The sequence below is a fragment of the Cetorhinus maximus genome, chromosome 4 (genome assembly GCF_964194155.1).
Source record: "Cetorhinus maximus chromosome 4, sCetMax3.hap1.1, whole genome shotgun sequence".
Taxonomy (NCBI): domain Eukaryota; kingdom Metazoa; phylum Chordata; class Chondrichthyes; order Lamniformes; family Cetorhinidae; genus Cetorhinus; species Cetorhinus maximus.
In genome coordinates, this window is record NC_135882.1 from 50,007,908 (window position 1) to 50,028,673 (window position 20,766).

Consider the following 20,766-nt stretch of genomic DNA (forward strand, 5'->3'; position numbering starts at 1 on the left):
GGCGGGTAATGACATTTATTCATTTCTGAACAGACGAGGCCAGTCAGGCTGAGCGAGCCAGAGGGTTTGCAGCGATTGCTGGCTTCCCCCACATCCAGGGTGCAATCGACTACACACATGTGGCCATCAAGGCACCAGCGGGTCAGCCTTTGTCAACAGGAAGGGCTTCCACTTGATGAACATCCAGATAGTTTGTGACCACAAGACACAGATTCTGAAAGTCTGTGCAAGGTACCCTGGCAGCTCCCATGATGCTTACATCCTCAGACACTCACGGGTGTCACAGCTGTTCACTGCTCCAGCCTGACTGGATGAATGGCTGCTGAGTGACAAGGGCTATCCGTTGAAAAGGTGGCTTATGACGCCTCTCTACCACCCAAGAACAGAGGCAAAGAAACGGTATAATAGGAGTCATCCTCCACAAAGGCGGGGATAGAGAGGACCATGGGTCTTCTGATGATGCACTTCCAATGCCTGGACTGTTCAGGGGGAGCACAACTATATCCCCCACCAAGTGGCTGTCACTGATGGTGGTTGCACGCTGCGCTCTCCACAATCTGGCTCTGGCAAGGTGGGGACCCACTGGAGGAAGAGGATCTTGACACAGCTCCACAGGCCACAGAAGATGAATCCAGTAGTGAGTCAGAAGAGGAGCACGGTCAGAAGAGTGGTTAGGACGTGGAGGCAGACCTCTGGATCCTTCAGGGAGGCAGGGACGCCTTGATCCAATGCTCTTTCAGCTAGGCTGTCAAAGATCTGCTTCTACCTCATGCCAAGGGTGCCACCTCCATCCCGATGTCTGAAATGATCCTTTCCTTTGAACCCAAAATCCACTCAGTGCCTGTGCAGTAAAGTGTAAAGCCACTCACATCCAGTATTAGATACTGGCATGCCCTGCACCTACAAAACAAGTGAAGCATATTCAGGCCATTAAGACAAAAGCAAAATTTATACCATTTCGTACCTTGTCAAGATTAGGTGGTTTGGGGGCCTCCACCTGTCCTTGACCTCTCGATGGTGTTATGGCTCCTCTTCTCTTAAAAGGACAGAGGAGCATTGATTAGTCCACTCTCTACCTGCAGCGCCATTGCAGCCTGGCCAACCCCACCTGAGGAAACACCTTGCAGGGCACATCCAAGTTGTGGCCCTCGACCTGCAAGACACTCTGGCCAAGCAGCCAGGGCTCACCCCCTTGGCCAGCTCCAGCATCATTGACAGTTGGCACTCAGACTCTAACACCCCTGAGCTCCACTGGGGGACAGCCAGCCCTTAACACTTCTCCACACTGATCCATGCCAACTAGATACTCACCCTTGCTGAGCGCAGCAGATCGTTGAACCTTTTGCGGCACATGTCATAGCCGCTGACCTTGGCTGCCACCTCCTCCCAGGCTTCTTTGGTCTGGTGCGGTGGCCTCCTCCTGCCATCCCTGGGTACGAATGTCCCGCCTGACACCGACCTCCTCCACAAGGACCGTGAGGCACTTGTCCGAGAAACTGGGGAAGGGGCACCGAATGCCCACCCAACTTGCCCTCCTGCCTGACGTATCCTGCTGCTGGTGAGGCCATTGTTCCAGTCTCTGGACCGACCCTAAAGATTCTTCCTTGGCAGCCTTCAAGGAGCTACCTGTGCCAGTTTTAAAGCACCCGCTGGGTCGCCATTGGACTGGGCACCCGACAGACCCCCACCCCCACCCAGCCCTTCCTGACTATTCAGAAGACGGTCATGCTGGGCGGACCTTAATTGGCCATCCAGCGTGAAATCGCGTTTGCAACATGACCGCGGCCAGGAGCAGATTCTTCATGACCCCCTTCATTCCTCCATTTTACTCTAAAGAGACATCCCAAAGTATAATCTTATAACTTCACATTTGTAACACCCCCTCACAAAAGATGAAAAGTCATCACCGAAATGATGAGTTTTCAAAATACTACCTAAACTATAACATTGTAATCACTCTAATCACTAATTTATTACATACAAGTAACAATCTTCCCCAAGTGCAGTCACATTTTGCCATTAAACATTCTATCTTGATAGCATCACAATGTTTGAGCTGCATCAACCACTTAGGAGTCCAAGTTCAATTCATGTAGATTTTTAGTGCTCCAGCTGCAGGGTGGCCAACTGTCCCTTACTTTAAGAGATTGTCCCGGATTCTGAGTCCACCATCCTTGTCCCAGGTTGCATGCTGCCGGGACATTGTTTGTTCCATAATTCTGACTATGAAATTTTGCGCATGCACAGTACCCACTCTCCTCATTTGTATGCTCTCACAGCTCTAGCCCCCTCCCCTGCTCTCACAGCTCTGCCATAAATTCCCCCCCCCCCCCCCCCCCCCACCACCCACCCCCTGCACCTCCTCCACCTCATATGGACCCCCATGGCAGGTTGTCCAGTAATTTTCTTTGGTCACCCTGTCTAGCTGTTTTCTGAATGAGAGTTCATTCTGCTACTGGTCATTTCATTTTCTGCCATGCGTCGCAGTAAATCCTCTTTCTCATGTTGAGTAAATTTCAGTGTTTCTATGTCCTTGGTTAAAAGGTGGCAAGAAATACACTGTTATGTGCTGACAATCCATGTGATTTTCAAATTAGGTGTAAGCTGTAAATTGAGACAAAATTCTCTGTCACAACACCTCTTATGTGGCTTCAATGTATCCTGTTGTTCTTCTTTAGGATCAGATTTACACTTTCAAGTGGGTGTTGACTTTTAAACAGTCTGTGAACCACTTTGTTTAATTCCAATCTCCAATCTCTTTGATGGCTGAAGGTTTTTTATTGTCCTGGTCGAAACAAAAAGTCTCAGCCTGTCAAACAGCTGAATCGTTTTCCTCCTGTTTAAATGCAGGCTGAGGTGTTAACTGAATGCTTTGCATCTGTCTTTCCTAAGGAAGCAGATGCTACCCAGGCCATGGTGACAGTCACTAGAAGGTTTCAAAATTGGTAAGGAGGATCTATTGGATAAGCTGCCAGTACTTCAAATTGAAAAGGCACCGGGACCAGATGAGATGCATCCAAGGATATTGAAGAAAGCGAGGGTGGAAATTGCAGGGGTTGCAGGGGCACTGGTCATAATCTTTCAGTCTTCCCTAGACTCAGGGGAGGTGCCAGAGGACTGAAGAATAGCAAACATTACACCGTTGTTCAAAAAAGGTTGAAAGGATAAGCCCAACAATTACAGACCAGTCAGTTTAATTGCAGTGGTGGGGAAGATTCTAGAAACAATTATTCAGGATAGAATTAATAGTCACATGGAAAAATGTGGGTTGATTAGGAAGAGCCAGCATCGTATTTAACTAACTTACTGGAGTTTTTTGAAGAGGTAAAAGAGAGGGTTGAAGAGGGCAATGCTGTTGATGTAGTGTACATGGTCTTCCAAAAGGCATTCAATACAGTGCCGCATAACAAACTTGTGAGAAAAGTTATAGCTAGTGGAAAGGGGCAGTCACAATGTGGATACAAAATTGGCTGAGTAATATGAAACAGTGAGTAATGGTTAATGGATATTTTTCTGCTGGAGGAAGGTTTGTAGTGGAGATCCCCAGGGGTCAGTATTGGGACCTTTTCTTTTCCTGATATATATTAATGATCTATCCTTGGTATGCAGGGGACAATTTCAGTTTGCGGATGATATGAAACTTGGAAGCATTGTGAACTGTGAGGACAGTGTAGAACTTCAAAAGAACATAGACAAGTTGCTGGAGTGGGCAGATAGGTAGCAGATGAAATTCAATGCAAAGAAGTGTAAGGTGATTCACTTTGGTAGGAAGATTATGGGGAGACAATATAAAATAAAGGCTACAATTCTAAAGGGGGTTCAGGAGCAGAGGGACCTGGGTGTATATGTGCATAAGTCATTAAAGGTGGCAGGGCAGGGTGGAGACAGCAGTTAATGAAGTATACAGTACCCTGGACTTTATTAATAGGGGCATACAGTACAAAAGCTAGGAAGTTATGCTGAACTCGTACAGGACACTAGTTAGACCTCAGCTGGAGTAATGTGTATAGTTCTGCATGCCACATTTTAGGAAGGATGTGAACGCATTGGAGAGAGTGCAGATAAGGTTTACAAAGATGGTTCCAGGGATGAGGAACTCCAGCTATAAAGATAGACTGGAGAAGTTGGGACAGTCTTCTCCTCTCCAAGGAGAACAAAGAGGAGATTTGATCGAGGTGTTCAAAATCATGAGGGGGCGGGACAGGATAGATAGGGAGAAACTGTTCCGCTCGTAAAAGGATTGAGACCAAGAGGGCACAGATTGTAAGTGATTTGCAAAAGAAGCAAATGCAATATCAGGAAAAAACTTTTTCACACAGCGAGTGGTTCGGGTCTGGAATGCACTTTCTGGAAGTGTGGTGGAGGCAGGTTCAATCAAGGCATTCAAGAGGGCATTAGATGATTATTTAAATAGAAACAATGTGCAGGGTTATGGGAAAAAAGCAGGAGAATGAGTCATAAAGCTCATTCGGAGAGCTGGTGCAGACACGATGGGCTGAATGGCCTCCTTCTGCACTGTAACAATTTTGTGATTCTGTGAAGGAACGCCAAAGTATTTTATAAACTTATAAAGGAAGGGTGGGGCCCAATAGGTAAGCCTTTTTGTGGAGACAGATGGCATGGTGAGCTACTAAGATGAATACTTTGCATTTGTCTTCACTGAAGAAGAGGATGCTACCAATGTAAAGTGGAGGAGGGGGTAGATAAAGTTGACAGGATAAAAATAAAGAAACAGCACCTAAAAAACACATAACATTCAAAATCGAAAATTTATCCAGTCCAAATGGAATGCATCCTTGTTTGCTGAGGGAAGAAAGGGTGGAAAAATAGCAGAGGTTTTGTCCAGAATCTTTCAGTCTTCCTTGGATATGGGAGTAGTGCCAGAGGGCTTGTAGGTTGTAAATGCTGCACCCTAATTCAAAAAAGAGAGGGGAGATAAGTCAGGCTTAAGAGTTAGACAGCCAAAAGGCGGTAGGGACACTCCTGGAGACGACAACCTTTTAACAAAATTGTTATTTTCAAGAATAGGGATTAATATAGCCAACAGGAAATTTACAGAGCTTTGGGGAAGATAGAGAAGTGGGACTAATTTGATAGTTCTTTCAGTTTCTCCTTACAGTCATAAAATATTCCTTTTCCAGTCTTTGGGAACTTTACTGACTATCGCTAAACTGTATGAAAATTGCACTAGTGCACCTGTGACTCTGCAACAAGCACTGGCATCAAGACAAGCTTCCGGTTTACAGTGCATACTTGGAGAATTATCACCCTTAGAACCAAGCATTTAAATTACTTTCATCTTTGCAATGACATTGCATAATTGTTAACTGTAAAAAGTTACTGTCATGAAAAACTACATCCAGGGGTCTCTTAATGATACATAATTGGATTTTTTTCTGCGCATAGAAAATCTAAGAATAACTTAATTGTAATAAATTAGTTTATTTTGTGGCCTAATTTTTAAAAGTATAATGAATTTATTGAAAGGCTGACCTGTGAACATACTCCGATCTAGCCGAGAACTGTATTCACTCAAACACTGACGGTTTGAACATATTAGTTCCCCGGCAAAACATGAGCACGTGTTGCAATCCACTTTAAAAGATGTTCCGTGACCTGTGGGGCAGAGAAACAAAAGAACTATTATCAGAAATTCAGAAAAGGTTTGACTAACAAGGCTAAAGAAAAAATTTCATTGAGAGAGTTTACTTTAAACGCATGCAAGATGGCTGATTTGCTGACACTACAACAGCTACTGCACTTCTAATCATGAGCATGTGAGGTGCTTTGGGATGATAGGTGTCAGCCTTAGCTCAACGGCAACACACTTGGCCTGACTCACAAGGTTGTGGGTTCAAGTTTCACTTGAGAGAAGTGAGCACATAAAAAGACCAGCTGTAACTGCCTAAATGCCAACAGTGATTGTAGTTCAAAAAAGAATTCCTTGTTGTGAATAGTTTGCGATGTCCCTAATCAAGTTTGTTCTTTCTATATATTGCACCAAACCGAGTGACTTTTGTCATCACCAGCTCTTCAAGATAACGAGGTGATTTTGCATTTTATGATAACATTATAGAGTTCTGTCAAGCAACTTTCCAAGTTGCTTGGGGGTGACAGAAATTCAACATTTTTCATTTGTGAAAGAACTGTTATTAATTTGTTTTTTGTCCATTAACATTATTTCTTGGGTCATTGGCAGAGGCAAATGAAAAATGTTAAGTAAAGTTTAAGGCCAGTGACATGGGGCTGAATCTTACCTATGTCGGGCGGGCTGGGCGGGAATGGGCTGGGGTGGGCAAGGAGCCGATCGCCGCCCGCGATCGGCTGCGCACCGCCATTTTATGTAGGCAGGCCAATTAAGGCCCGCTCAGCATAATACGCGGCCGGTAGCGCTCAGCGCTAACTGTGCGAGCGGGCAGGGGGAGGGAGGAGAGTTGAGGCACGTGCGCGAAAGAGTGCAACAATCTCCTTGAGGCAGCTCCATGCCTCAGGGAGATTAAGTTGACAATGAAACTTCTCAATAAATGACATAAAAAAGGGTTGGGGGGAGTTGACTCACGCATCAGGGAAACACAAACCTGGAAGGGCCATTTGAATTCAGTGCTGAGTTCAAGCAGATCCCATTTTCATTGTTGTAAGTGCCTTAACATGCAGCGTGGAGTCATTAATTTTTAAGATTAGAGGCAAATGCTCGTGACAGGTGGGTAAAGTCGAAAATACAACTGTCAAGCTACAAAGTTATTTAAATCCCCAGCCCTTTAAAAATTAAAAAATAAGCTGCCTGCGTCAGTGAGAGTTGAAAAAGAAATCTGTTCTATAGTAGTTACAATAGCTGTTTGTTGACATTTTCCCAGGGGCTATTATTATGTCATTATTAATGCGTGGCTGCTTTCCACAATCCATAATTATCCCAGCAGGGAATCCCAAGTTCACAAGTTGATTAACAGCTCAAAGAGGTTATTAAAGGATTAGCTGGCTTTGATGTGCGGTTATGAATACAAGTACGCTTATCTTTTAATGAGACACGGGATTTAAAAGTTTTGAATGGGCTTTCATGAATGGAGTGGTTTCTTAATATAGTGAAGGCTGTAATAAATATTTAAGACCGTTATATTTTATTTCATCTCAACATGGCTCCTGAGGTCTACCCATGGTGAATACTGGGTGAATTTGCATCGATGGTTCAAGGGCAAAGGTTGATGGGTGGGGTTTAAGGGTTGGTATAGGGGCTATAGGAGACCATGAGGGTGGGTGGGGAAGCATCAGTCGGCATGTGGGCATGGGCTGTGATGGGATCTGAGGGCTAGAGGGCTTAAAAAATTTAAGGTAACAACTGGGACAAAGTCCCAGAAAACCAAGGTTGGCCTTCCTGCCTCAGCACTTGGCAGCTCCTGTGACTGTTTCAAATATACATCTAGAGGCGGCAGGCCCAAATCCATCTTGTACCCCCACACCCTGCCCCTCCCAGAGTGAAAATTGGATCTGACAGGATACTTCCTTCTGAGGCAGGTGAGGCAAGCTGGGAAATTTCCTGACTCGCGTTACCCACCTTGGGAGCAAAAATCTTGCCCTAAATATTTGAAAGTCATAACAAAACTCCAGGAAATCCATTAGCTTACATCACTTTTAAGCATAATAAAGACCCAAGTAAAAAGTTCAAACACTTAATTATTTTTCCATACAAACTGTACACAAAGCTCTCCCAGCCTCTTAACAGCATTAGAAATATTTGTGTTTTTCACAGACTAAATAAAAATAACAATGGGGTCGCTCATAAATTCAGGCCCAGGCTTGCTCAGGCACTCAGGGTTTGACCAGACTCATGCCTTGAACTCATCTGCAAATCTATTTTAGTGGCTTTAATAATGATACATTCTTAAATAACTTAGTGTATACACCCATACAAACTGAAAAGCTTACTTTTCCTCTGGCCTCCGACAATGCAAGTTTTTTGCACGTCAATACAAGGCATCTCCATGCAATTTTCCAGCCGTCCACTTGGGCCACAAGTGCACACCCTGTAACAACCCATTTCTCCACTTGCCACAGGAAGCTGAATTAGGGTGCCCTGCCGGACTAGGAAATCAGAAGCTTCTCCCAGTTTACATCCTGAAACAAAAATACACATGCTTTCAGTGTACAGATAGCAATCAGTAAGTAAAGAGTTTGGAAAACAAACATCACTATCAAAAAAAAATTCAAATAGAGGCATGTTTGTATATGTATTTTGAAGCTAAGCTGAAATCAGAAACAATTAAATTAGAGTGCAGCAACTTCATTATCCCTGTATTATGCATTTACAGCTGTATTACAAAATCCTATTTGTGTCCTTTGTTCCAGACTGATCAAGCTTGATCACACTATGTGCCCTTGTTTAACGCTTGATTTTCTACTGGCCTTAGTTTTCTTAACTAAATTGGTCAATGGCTGGGGTTGATATAAACTGAAGAGGGCAGGTTAGAAAATAGCAGCAAGGGAACCTAGAACAAAAGGGATGGAGAAAAGAGAAAGGGAGGTAGGAATATGAGAGAAAGCGAGGAAGAGTGGGAAGGTGGGGGGGAAGAAAGGGTGAGGAGATTCACAAAGAAATGCATCACCAGGCCAACAGCAGCAAATATTGAGACATCTGCCACTGTTGCGTTTTAGGACCCATGGTAAGTCCTGACTCATGCAAATGTGCTGTAATTGCCTGGAAGGTTAAGCTTCTGAAGAGCTGATCTGTGCTGGCTGGGACACTACGAGAACGTCTCCAACAACAAGATCAGGGTCAGAGACTTGGACTAGATGCGTGATACTTACTTGAGTTTAATTTCTGGTGTAACTCAGTGATTACAAGTGTAATCCACACCCACCACACCCCCCAAACATCCCAATGTCCCCCAACCCAACAACCCATCTCTGGACTCAACCGCCCAGCACCCTCGGACCCAATTACCCACTCCCATCCCCCCAAACATTCAATTCAACCCCCCACAAAACACTCACCCACACCACCCAACTGGTGGATCATATCTAACAGCACATTCTTTCGGTTGTTCGCAACAGGCAGAGTACTGACTATGCTCAACGAGCCCATGCTTGCAGAACCCAGAACATTGCGTTGAACATTAGATGTGATTCCACAATGGGATAACACTTGCAAAACAATCCCGATTGTGCTAAGAATGACACTAACAACCAATTTAAGATCATCAGTCAGGTTTGTTGTGTGGTTTACTTTTGCGTGCTAGAGGCTACATATATTCACGTTCAGGGCCCTGTCCTTTGCAAACAGAAGGAACATGCCCGCCCATTGTGCCTTTTCAACTAAACAAAAACTTGGGGAACAGCCATTCCCTAGTTCATTCCCCATGGCAATGCCTTGACCAGGGTCGACTTGCCTGGTTTGAATTTAAATAAAAGCTTGGCAGTTAACTGTTCCCTGGTGCATTTTCCATGGCAACATCTCTACCAATCAGAGTCCACTTGACTACCAATCAGCACCCTCTTCTCATTCAGTATAAACTGTTGTTCGCTTTGAGATTTGGTACTCTTTCGAATCTGTCCTGAACAGGCAAACTGTTCCAGTATAACTAAAACACAGGCATCTACCCAGCAATGTGGAAAATTGCCCAGGTATGTCCTCTACACAAAAAGCAGGACAAATCCAACCCAGCCAATTACTGCCCCATCATTCTACTCTCGATCATTAGTCAAGTGATGGAGGGGGTCATCAACTGTGCTATCAAGCGGCATTTGCTTAGCAATAACCTGCTCACTGATGCCCAGTTTGGGTTCCGCCAGGGCCACTCAGCTCCTGACCTCATTACAGCCTTGGTTCAAACATGGACAAAAGAGCCGAACTCCTGAGGTGAGGCGAGAGTGACTGCAATTAACATCAAGGCAGCATTTGACCAAGCACGGCATCAAGGAGCCCTAGCAAAACTGGAATCAATGGGAATAAGGAAGAAAACTCTCTGCTGGTTGGAGTCAAACCTAGCACAAAGGAAGGTGGTTGTGGTTGTTGGAGGTCAATCATCTCAGCTCCAGGACATCATTGCAGGAGTTCCTAAGGGTAGTGTCCTAGGCCTAACCATCTTCAACTGCTTCATCAACTACCTTCCTTCCATCATAAGGTCAGAAGTGGGGATGTTCGCTGACGATTGTACAATGTTCGCTGATGATAGCACAATTCGCAACTCCTCAGATGCTGAAACAGTCCATGTCCAAATGCAGCAAGACCTGGACAACATCCAGGCTTGGGCTGACAATTGGCAAATAACATTTGCGCCACCCAAGTGCCAGGCAAAGACTAACTCCAACAAGAGAGAATCTAACTATTGTCCCTTGACATTCAATGGCATTACCATCGCTGATCCCCCACTATCAACATTCTTGGGATTCCCATTGACCAGAAACTGAACTGGACTAGCCATATAAATACTGTGGCTACAAGAGCAGGACAGAGGCTAGGAATCGTGCGCCAAGTAACTTACCTCCTGACTCCCCAAAGCCTGTCCACCATCTACAAGGCACAAGTCAGGAGTGTGATGGAATACTCTCCCTTTGCCTGGATCAGTGCAGCTTCAACAACACTCAAGAAACTTGACACCATCCAGGACAAAGCAGCCCGCTTGATTGGCACCACATCCACAAACATCCACTTCTTCCATCACCGCCGCACAGTGGCAGCAGTGTGTACCATCTACAAGATGCACTGCAGAAACTCACCAAGACTCCTTAGGCAGCACCTTCCAAACCCATGACCACTACCATATAGAAGGACAAGGGCAGCAGATACATGGGAACACTGCCACCCGGAAGTTCCCTCCAAGCCACTCGCCATTCTGACTTGGAAATATATCGTCATTCCTTCACTGTCGCTGGGTCAAAATCCTGGAACTCACTTCCTAACAGCACTGTGGGTCTACCTACACCACATGGACTGCAGCGGTTCAAGAAGGCAGCTCACCACCAACTTCTCAAGGGCAACTAGGGATGGGCAATAAATGCTGGTCTATCCAGCGAAGCTCACACCCCTTGAATGAATAAAAAAAAAAAAAGCTTTGACAGCATGTCCCTTTTTTCAGCAATACTCAAAAATATTAGTCTTAAGAACTGAACATTACAGTTGTATACCAACTTCTGTTTGAAACTGGTTAACTTCTTTAAAAGGTTGTATAATCCTGTTATATTTATTCAAGCAAAATATGTGCTCAGCCTTATTTTTATGCAGTCAGTGTAAAAACAAACATGCAAGGGTAGGAACAGGGGTAGGCCCTTTCATCTATCAACTTCAGTCTTTTATATGGAACCTTATTGAATACCCTCTGCAAGTATATGTAAGTAATATCCATAAACACTCCCTTATCTACCATGTTAATGATATCCTCAAAAAATGCAATGGGTTGGTTAGATATGACTTATCCTTTGCAAATCCCTGATTACTGTAATTCAGATTTGTCCAAGTGCTCGATCACTACATCCCTAATGACTGAATCTAGCAACTCCCCCCACAACAGATGGTTGACTCATAGGTCTGTAATTTCCCAATTTTCTCACTCCCGCCTTTCTTAAGTAATGGAGTAACAATGGCAGTTTTTCAATCCAAGGGATCAATTTCTAAATTGAGATTGCTTTGGACAATCATGACGAAAGCACCTGAAATTTTGTTATCTACTTCTTTAAAGATTTTGCAATTCACATTCTCATTAAAAGGTGAGCAACAGAAGAATGATACATTCATAGTAAAATAGCATTGGCAAAAGACTGCAAAGTTACTTTCCGTCCAAATGGATTTTATCTTTTTTGCCAGGCCCTCATCTACCCAGTGTACTATTGGAAAATTGGAACTCCTGTATCTGTGCCTATAGGGCTCACTCATCGCTACGTGCCCTCTTCCATTGGGGAAGTCATCGCTTCTGGGAAGACTGATCACCCTGCAACAGTTTTAGCCTGCTAACCTCTGAAGGAATACACCATTAGACTTTTGATTCTGGACTCTGGACTCACATGAAACCATAACTCTTATTTTTAGAGTGGTCTTACCTTGTACTCCTTTCTTTCCCTTATCCCTCTTTTATTGTATGAGTGCAACAAGGGGAAGATGTTGCCAAACCCATTCCCGCATTTTGGATGTGTGAAAAATAAACCAACCCTCTGATTTTGCCTTATCTAGGGTTTGCTGTGGGTTTATTAGTAGAGGATTGGATCACTCCAAACTTATGGGTTAGGGAAACTACGCCACCACTTATAAAAGGGGAAATCAGAAATCAAAAACACTTGTTTATGGACAAGTAGTGAGAAGAGAAATCAAGGCTGTTTAAATTAATCCCCCACCTGTCCATAACAGCATAAAAACAGAGAATGCTGGAAAAGCTCTGCAAGATTCACAGTATTTATGGAGTGAGAAGCAGAGTTCACATTTCAGGCTGATGACCTTTCATTAGAAAGGGCAGAAAGGTCACTGAGCTGAAACATTAACTGTGTTTCTCTCTCTCCCCCTCTCCCCACAGATGTTGCCAGTCCAGCTGAGTATTTCCAGCAATTTTTGTTTTCATTTCTGATTTCTGCATTGCAGTGTTTTGCTTTTGTGTCAATATATGGATTATTGTTCTACTGTGGCATCATTCATAGCCAGTATAATTTGTTGTCTCTCATCAAGCATTTTAGTAACTTTGGTTCTCACACTGGACAGCACCAGAGCCACCTAAGACAAAAGAGTAATCTGAAAGGACGAGCTGGAAGATTTTGAGAGGACTGGACAACTTTTGGCATTGAGTTGACAAGGAGCATGGCTCTTGCTTTATTTTTGAGTATAATACAGTATAGAAAATTCCAACTGAAACTCTATTCTCCTTCTGACCTGGAACTCAACATTTACAACAAACTATAATCCAATGCATATTTTCAGTAAAACACTGGGTGAAGCTGTCCTATCTTTGCAAGTTATCTTCTAGATTATAATTTTACAATAAACTCTGTTACTTACCTGGAACATCAATACTTGCAATATCATTGAACAGTATAAACGCTTCTCATGATATTAAATAACTAAGAAACATCCATGGCCTGATGAGTAGGCCTTGAAACTGGCTTCAAATGAAACCAAGAATAAATCAACTGAAGAAGTGACAGTCAGCTTAATCCTTGACCAAATTAAACTTGGGTCACCCAAGCTCGTGGTTTTGCCAGTGAGAAACATTATGCACCAACTTGAGACACTTGACACTTTTTTAAACCCAAAGAGCATATCTAGCTGTTTCCTGAATTAACTTCCACAGAAGTATTGTGTGAAATATTTTAGCTGAATTCCTCAGCAGCTGTTAATTACTTTAGTTTTGGATCATGTCCCTTTTTAAACCATTTATCAGTGTTAACACTTTGTTTGAATTAACTCTGTCAATCTTTTTCATAAGATTGCAGATTTCCTTAGGTAAATTGAAGTTGAATTTCTAAGATCCAGTATAATCATTAATACTGACATATCCTTAGTGTTATATGGGGACTAATATTACACACACTACTTCAGTGCCATTACTTTTTGCCAATACTAATACTAGCCATTACTTAATTTTTTTTTATTATTGCAATCAAATTACGGACATATGGTTCGATTGGTTTTTCTACAGAATTCCCAAATAGTTTCTTGATCAATACACAGTACAACTTTCCATTCAATACATCCCTAAATTTGGTTCCTTGCTTATGGACATATTTTTGACTGGTTTGAAATAGTTTTATTTTCTGGAACCATATTTATCATCCACTATGCTAGTTTCCTAAAAGATCCAAAGTTTTCTGAATCAGGCTGTATTGCACATTATTTGTTCTACCTCCAATCTACAAACTTGGAGAGCTTACTTTTGATTTCTTTATCTGAGTTATTTATATTGATTATATATAATGGGAACCAAAACCAGTTAATTCTGTTCAGTCCATGTTGCATTAAGAAGTGGTCAAGTTCACTGGACACACTGAAAGTTTGACTGACTCTCTCATTAAAGCTCATCTCTCAAGGAACTTAAACTTTCTCTATAATCAACATCAATCTATAAAGAATTTTCTAATGTGTGAGAATGGATGTTTATTTTAATATTTTGGGGTATACTGTGCTATTCTGTAAAGAAGGCTGAGTGTCTGTGTGCATGATTCAATTAAGCTGGGAAGAGTTGATAGGAGTCAGATTGTCTGGGAGTTTGGAAACATGAAAAGGTAAAAGGTGTTAAGTTTGAGGTACAAGTAAATAGGTTAGATCCAACATTTGCATTTTTAGATAAGTTGAGAGGTTGTTTGAAATTCAAAGGGGAATCAGAGGTGTATTGGAAAATGTTTGCATCTTGCAGGAGTCCAAAAGTAAATAGCAGTGGGAGTGTTATATTTTTGTTGACCCAAAGACAAAGACAAGATGGAAATATCAAAGATCTTATATTTGGAAGGGTCTGAGTTTCAAAGGGGTGTGAGAACAATAGGATTGAGATAAAAGAGGAAAAAGGTATATTAGAGTTACTGTGGATAGCTGTTTGTTAGCTATCAAGCTGACCAGCTGTTGAGCTGTTAAGCTGGAGATGGCTAGAGATAGCTGAAGCTATTTGAGGCTGTTGCGAAGTCTTGGTCTGCAGCAAACAGTCTTATTCCAAAGTGAATTCCATAGCAAAGTGGAAGAGGTTACAGGTCATGTGGTACACCTTTATTGAAGCTATAGCAGACTGCCTTGTGTGATATTACTGGACTCCATATTTATATATCTGTAAGGGAGTGTTGCCTCGAAAGTGCTTACTTGTGAGTTTGACCAAGTAGAGGGTTTTCGGGGGAATGTTTAGTGAACCTAACCTTAATTGTGTAACTGCAATCTTGTTTGCTTAAGTTTTTTTTTGGTTAATAAAACTTTTACTTATAATTTTTAAAAACCCAAAAAAGTGTTACTGGACCTCTTACTGCTGAGATTGGTACATCATCTTCTCATTATTAGAATATAAAAACAAGGCTGTGGCCCATAAGCCAAATTTCCCTCTGGGATTTGGTTTGCATAGCAATTAACACCGGCTGTGCTCAAAACAAATGCTTTGTCTGAAATGTGCAGTCAGATGCATTATGCTCAGCTTTTGCCACTTTGAGTAAAGGAGCACTTCCTAAATATCTGTTTTAAAATTACTTTTCACCAATTTACATTCCTGTCTTACTTTGAAGTGATAGGCCCAGATATTTGCTCCCAAGTCAGTTACCAAGAGTCAAGAGATTTCTTGGTTCGCTGTGTCCAGCTTAGGAGAAACTCCCCTGAATTAGGAGATCCTCCCTCCAAGGGCGCAGGATGGAGTTGGGCCCACCGCCCATGGAAGCAAATTGGAGGTGGTGACAGGAGCTGCCGAGTGCCAAAGTGGGTTGTTCAAAAGGCCTACCTAGGTTCTCTGGGACTTGATCCCAATTTTTTTTGTTAAATATTAGGCCCTCTATCCCTCATCCCCTATACACTCCCCATACAAACATACGAATCAGGAGGAGTAGTAGGCCATTCGGCCCCTTGAGCCTGCTCCGCCATTCAATAAGGTCATGGCTGATCTGATTGTGGCCTCAACTCCACATTCTCACCTACCCCTCATAACCTTTCAACCCCTCGCATATCCTTTGACTCCCTTGTTAGTCAAGAATCTATCTGCCTCTCCCTTAAAAATATTCAATGACCCAACCTCCACCACTATCTAGGGAAGAGAGTTCCAAAGGCTAACGACCCTCAGAGAAAACATTTCTCCTCATCTCTGTCTTAAATGGGAGACCCTTCATTTTTAAACTGTGGTCTCAAGTTCTAATCTCTCCCACAAGGGGAAATGTCCTTTCAGCATCCACCTTGTTAAGTCCCATCTTATATGTTTTCAAGAACACCGTCTCTGGATACAGGCTCAGCCTGTTCAATCTTTCCTCATAAGATAACCACCCATAATCCGGTATGAGTCGAGTGAACCTTCTCTGAACATTCTAACTTATTTGTTATGCTTTCTTAAATAAGGAGACCAAAACTGCATGTAGTACTCCAAATGTGGTCTCACCAACACCCTGCGCAACTGCATGCCTACTGTATGCCATCCATGCCAACCCATGCCCCCAGTCACCCCATGCCAACTCATGCTAACCCCCACTACCCTTTATAGCCCCATGCCAATTCACCCACAATCACTTGCCCTTACACTCTCCAGTATCCACCATGGGCAGACCTCAGGAACCATGTTGAGAAGATATAAATATAAAGTTCAAAAATCTGATACAGACATCACTATAGTTAAAAAACACTCCCATCATAATATTTAAATCCTCTCCAGCCCTTAATTCCTCATAAAAATAGACTTACATTCATAACCCCACAAAGATAGCTAGTCGTTTAATAACCTTTTTGAGCTGTCAATGAAACCGTGAACCCAAGATTCCCTACTGAGATAAGGATAGGTTGTGGAAAGCAGCCAAGCATTAATAATGACATAAGGATAGTCCTTAGGGTAACCTCAACAAACAGCTATTACAACTGCTGGAAAAAATGTTTTTTAAACTCTGTGACACAGGCAGCCTATTTTTAAAAAACATTTAAAAGGCTGGTAATTTAAATGGCTTGACAGTTCTACAGATCTTATCTACCCTTCAGGAGATTTATGACTACTTCATAAGTTTGTAACTTCCACACTACAGGTTCAGGGTCTTGTTGCAATGAAAATGGGGTCTGTTTGCACTCAGCACTGAGTTCAAGTAGCCCTGGCAAGTTTGGGTTTCCCTCGTGTGAGTCATGCCCCATCCCCTTTCCCCTACCGGTGAAATTGGGATCCATTGGAAATGGGGACAGGACTTCCAGATCTGGTCTCGCCCACCACTTATAAAGGTCTGCGGAGTCTCCATGATTCCGGGAAAATTCAGGCCATATTCTGCAATATTTTATAGCAGTTCACCTTACTGATAACATTTAATATTTTATACACCTCGATAATCCTTAACAATCATTTTTGTAAACTGAGTTTCAACTTCTAACCTGCCTTATTTCTCATCCCCTAAGTAAATAGGAATTTAAATGCTACACTTATGATCATCATAAACTAAACATTAAGACTTCTGTGGGTTTCTTCAAAATTTCATGTATTCTGACATTGCAGAGGATAGTCTTTTAACAGAGAGATCATGCATTTCCTGCAAAACTCTTTAATGGATAGGTTTCCTCCAATTTTCCATTCTTACCTTCTAATACGCAAAGCCTTTAAAGTTGTTTGAAGAGCAATGACTCCCACATCTATAAAGTGAATAAGTAATACATCTTCCCTGAAGAATGAACAAATAGCCTTTTGGAAGATCATGAAGTTCAGAAAAGGCAGCTGAGATTCAATACATTTTGAGATTGCTACAATGTAGGGACCGGGGAGTCATGAATGAGACTGGCAGTGGCAGCAAGGTAATATAGCAAAAAACACATCAAGTGAATCAGAAAGATTGGCATACACAGTTTTCAACAATGCCTAACTTCGGAGGCCTTTTTGTACGAGTGAAACTTCAACATAAGTAAAAAGAAACTCAATAACTTAACACTGATAACGGTATTACTCACCTGGGACACACAGGTAGGGAAGACAGTCTTGTCCTGCCTGGCAACCCTTTCGATTTACCTCACACACGTGGTTATTGGGGCAGACATTAGGATTACATGGATGGATCACCTCTTCAACAATGTTATGAAATGGACTTGGAGCTATCAAAAATACATAATGGAGAATTGCTGAGATATACCTTCTGAAAAAGTTCATTCATTCTATTCAACACATGGAAAACCTGTCAGATTGACAATGAGGTTTTAAAAGTGATAGGTTTCCATACACAAGCACACGCACACATGTTCCAATTAAAACAGAATTTCTTCATCCAACACATTTTTAGCATGGGATGAACAAGTCAGGTCAGCATTATGCAGAGCTCTTCAAATTAAAAAAGAACTTGCACTTATATGGTGCCTTCATGAACTCAAGATGTCCCAAAGCATTTTACAACTAATGAAGACCTTTGAAGTATAGTCACTGTTGTAATGCAGGAATTAATTAAATGTTATCCGAGACAAAGTTGTTTTTTGAGAAACAGCTACATGCCTTAACCTGCAAACATTTCTTCAATAGTTAAAACTGACAAAAAAAAACTATTTACATATTTATACTTGTTTTCCTTCCCTAAACCTCTCCATTCCATTCCTCCTTAAAACGAGTCTCTTTGATCAAGCTTTTTATCTACCTGTCCAAATAGCGACTCCTTTGGCTCGATGTCATTTTTAGCCTGATTATGCTCTTGTGAAGTGGCAAGGGACATTTCATCACGTTAAAAACGCTATATAAATATAAGTTGCTGTCTCCATTAATATTGAAGATCCCATGGCACTATTCCAAGAGCACAGAGCTCTCCTGGTAACCTGGCCGGCATTCATCTCCTAATAACTACTACAAAAATGTTAACCAGTCATTCATCTTATTTATTGTTTGCAGGGTCTTGCTATGTGCAAAAGTAGCTGCTGCATTTGCCTACACAACAGCAGTGACTGCACTTCTAAAAGTTATTTGTTGATTGTGAAGTAGTTTCAGACATTCCGAGGACGCTAGAAAGCATTTACATAAATGCAACTTGCTTCTTTGTCTCTTACTACTAGCGTCTTAAAAAAGAACACTAAATAAAACGAAATCATCAAATTCTTGTCCAGTATACGTACCAAGGTACTTTTTGAGCGGAATGCAATTCTTTAAATCTTCAACTGGGGACAAGAGATTGCAAATAGTTTCAGCAGTCTGCCCTGCTGGAAATTTGCTATGGTCTCCACAATTTGTAAGAATTTCTAAGCAGTCTGACCTATAAAAGGAACATAGATTTTATAAAATGAAATTCCATGAACTGTCAGATATATTGTAGCCTGAAAAGAAATTTGAATGTGTATATGAATTAGGAACTTAGGAAACAAGAGCAGGAGTAGGCCATTTGGCCCCTGGAGCCTGCTCCACCATTCAATTAGATCATAGCTGATCTTCTACCTCAACACCATTTTCTCACACTATCCCCATAGTCTTTACTATCTAGAAATCTATCGATCTCCATCTTGAGCATACTCAATGTCTGAGCCTCCACAGCCCTCTGGGGCAGAGAATTCTAAACATTCACCACCCTCTGAGTGAAGAGATTCCTCCTCATCTCAGTCCTAAATGGCCTATCCCTTATTCTGAGACTGTGTTCCCTGGTTCTAGGCCCCCAAGCCAGAGGAAACATCCTTCTTGCCTTGTCAATCCCTGAAAGAATTTTATATGTTTCAATGAGGTTGTCTCTCATTCTTCTAAACTTGAGAATTCAGGCCCAGTCTCCTCTATCTCTCCTCATAGGACATTCCCGCCAATCCAAGAAATCAGTTCGTGAACCTTTGTTGCACTCCCTTGATGGCAAGTATCCTTCCTTAGGTAAGGAGACCAAAACTGCGCACAGTACTCCAGGCGCAGTCTCACCAAGGCTCTATATAATTGCAGCAAGATATCTTTACTCCTGTACTCAAATCCTCTTGCAATAAAGGCCAACATACTATTTGCTTTCCTAGTTGCTTCCTGCACCTACATGTTAACTTTCAATGACTCATGAATAAGGACACCCAGTTTCCTTTGGAAATCAACACTTCCCAATCTCTCACCATTTAAAAAATACTCTGCATTTCTATTTTTCCTACCAAATTGGATAGCTTCACATTTTTTCACATTGTATTCCATCTATCATGTTCTTGCCCACTCACTTAGTCTGTCTAAATCCCTTTGAAGCTGCTTTGCATCCTCCTCACAACTCACATTCCCACTTAGTTTAGTGTCATCAGCAAAATTGGAAATATTAGATTTGGTCCCCACATCCAAATCATTGGTATTGATTGTGAATAGCTGGGGCCCAAGCGCTGATCCTTGTGGTACCCCATAGTCACAGCCTGCCAACTTGAGAATGACCCATTTATTCCTATTTTGTTTTCTGTCCGTTAACCAATTCTCAATCCATGCCAGTAATATTACCCCCAATCCTATGTGCTCTAGTTTTGCTGACTAACCCACTGTGTGGACCTTATTGAAAGCAGTTATGGATCATACTCTGCAGCGGTTCAGCATCATCAGGCAGGTACATGGACATAAAGAGTAAGAACATAAGAAATAGGAGCAAGAATAGGCCATACAACTCCTTGAACCTGCTCTCCCATTCAATAAGATAATGGATGATCATTCACCTAACTCTAAATTCCCCCTGCCCAATCCCCTTAGAGCATAAAAATCTGTTCATCTCAGCCTTGAACATACTCGATGGCTTAGCATCAACAGCCCTCTAGGGTAGGGAATTCCAAAGATTCACAACCGACTGACAGAGTCATCTCAGTCTGAATGGCTGTCACCATACACTTGAGATTATGCCCCTTGCCAAAGGAACAGCCTCTCAGCATCTACCCTGTCAGCCCTCTCAGAATCTTATACGTTTCAATGAGATCACCTCTCATTTTTCTAAACTCGAGAATATAGACTCATTCAATTCAATCTCTCCTCATCAGGCAACCCTCTAATCCCAGGAATCAACCTAGTGAATATTCGTTGTACCCCCTCTCCAAGGCAAGTATATCCTTCCTTATTAAGAGGCAGAAACTGTGCACTGTGATCTCACTAAAGCCCTGTACAATTGTCGCAAAACTGCTTTACTCTTGTACTCCAAACCCCTTGCAAGAAAGGCCAAAGTACCATTTGTCTTAATGATGCTGGAAACCTGAAATAAAAACAGACA

General features: G+C 42.2%; 1 protein-coding gene across 1 annotated transcript in view; it reads right to left on the bottom strand.

Annotated features, from left to right (window-relative positions):
* Nucleotides 1-4,953: 4,953 nt before the first annotated feature.
* The window catches only part of reck (reversion-inducing-cysteine-rich protein with kazal motifs), a 170,180-nt gene continuing 154,367 nt past the window's right edge, over nt 4,954-20,766 (bottom strand). Inside the window, exons 16-20 of the mRNA XM_078539778.1 lie at nt 18,695-18,831; nt 17,555-17,695; nt 7,921-8,109; nt 5,494-5,616; nt 4,954-4,997 (exon numbers count right to left, since the gene is read on the bottom strand). Of these exons, the coding sequence (XP_078395904.1) occupies nt 4,954-4,997; nt 5,494-5,616; nt 7,921-8,109; nt 17,555-17,695; nt 18,695-18,831 (634 nt within the window). The remainder of the gene's footprint in view (nt 4,998-5,493; nt 5,617-7,920; nt 8,110-17,554; nt 17,696-18,694; nt 18,832-20,766) is intronic.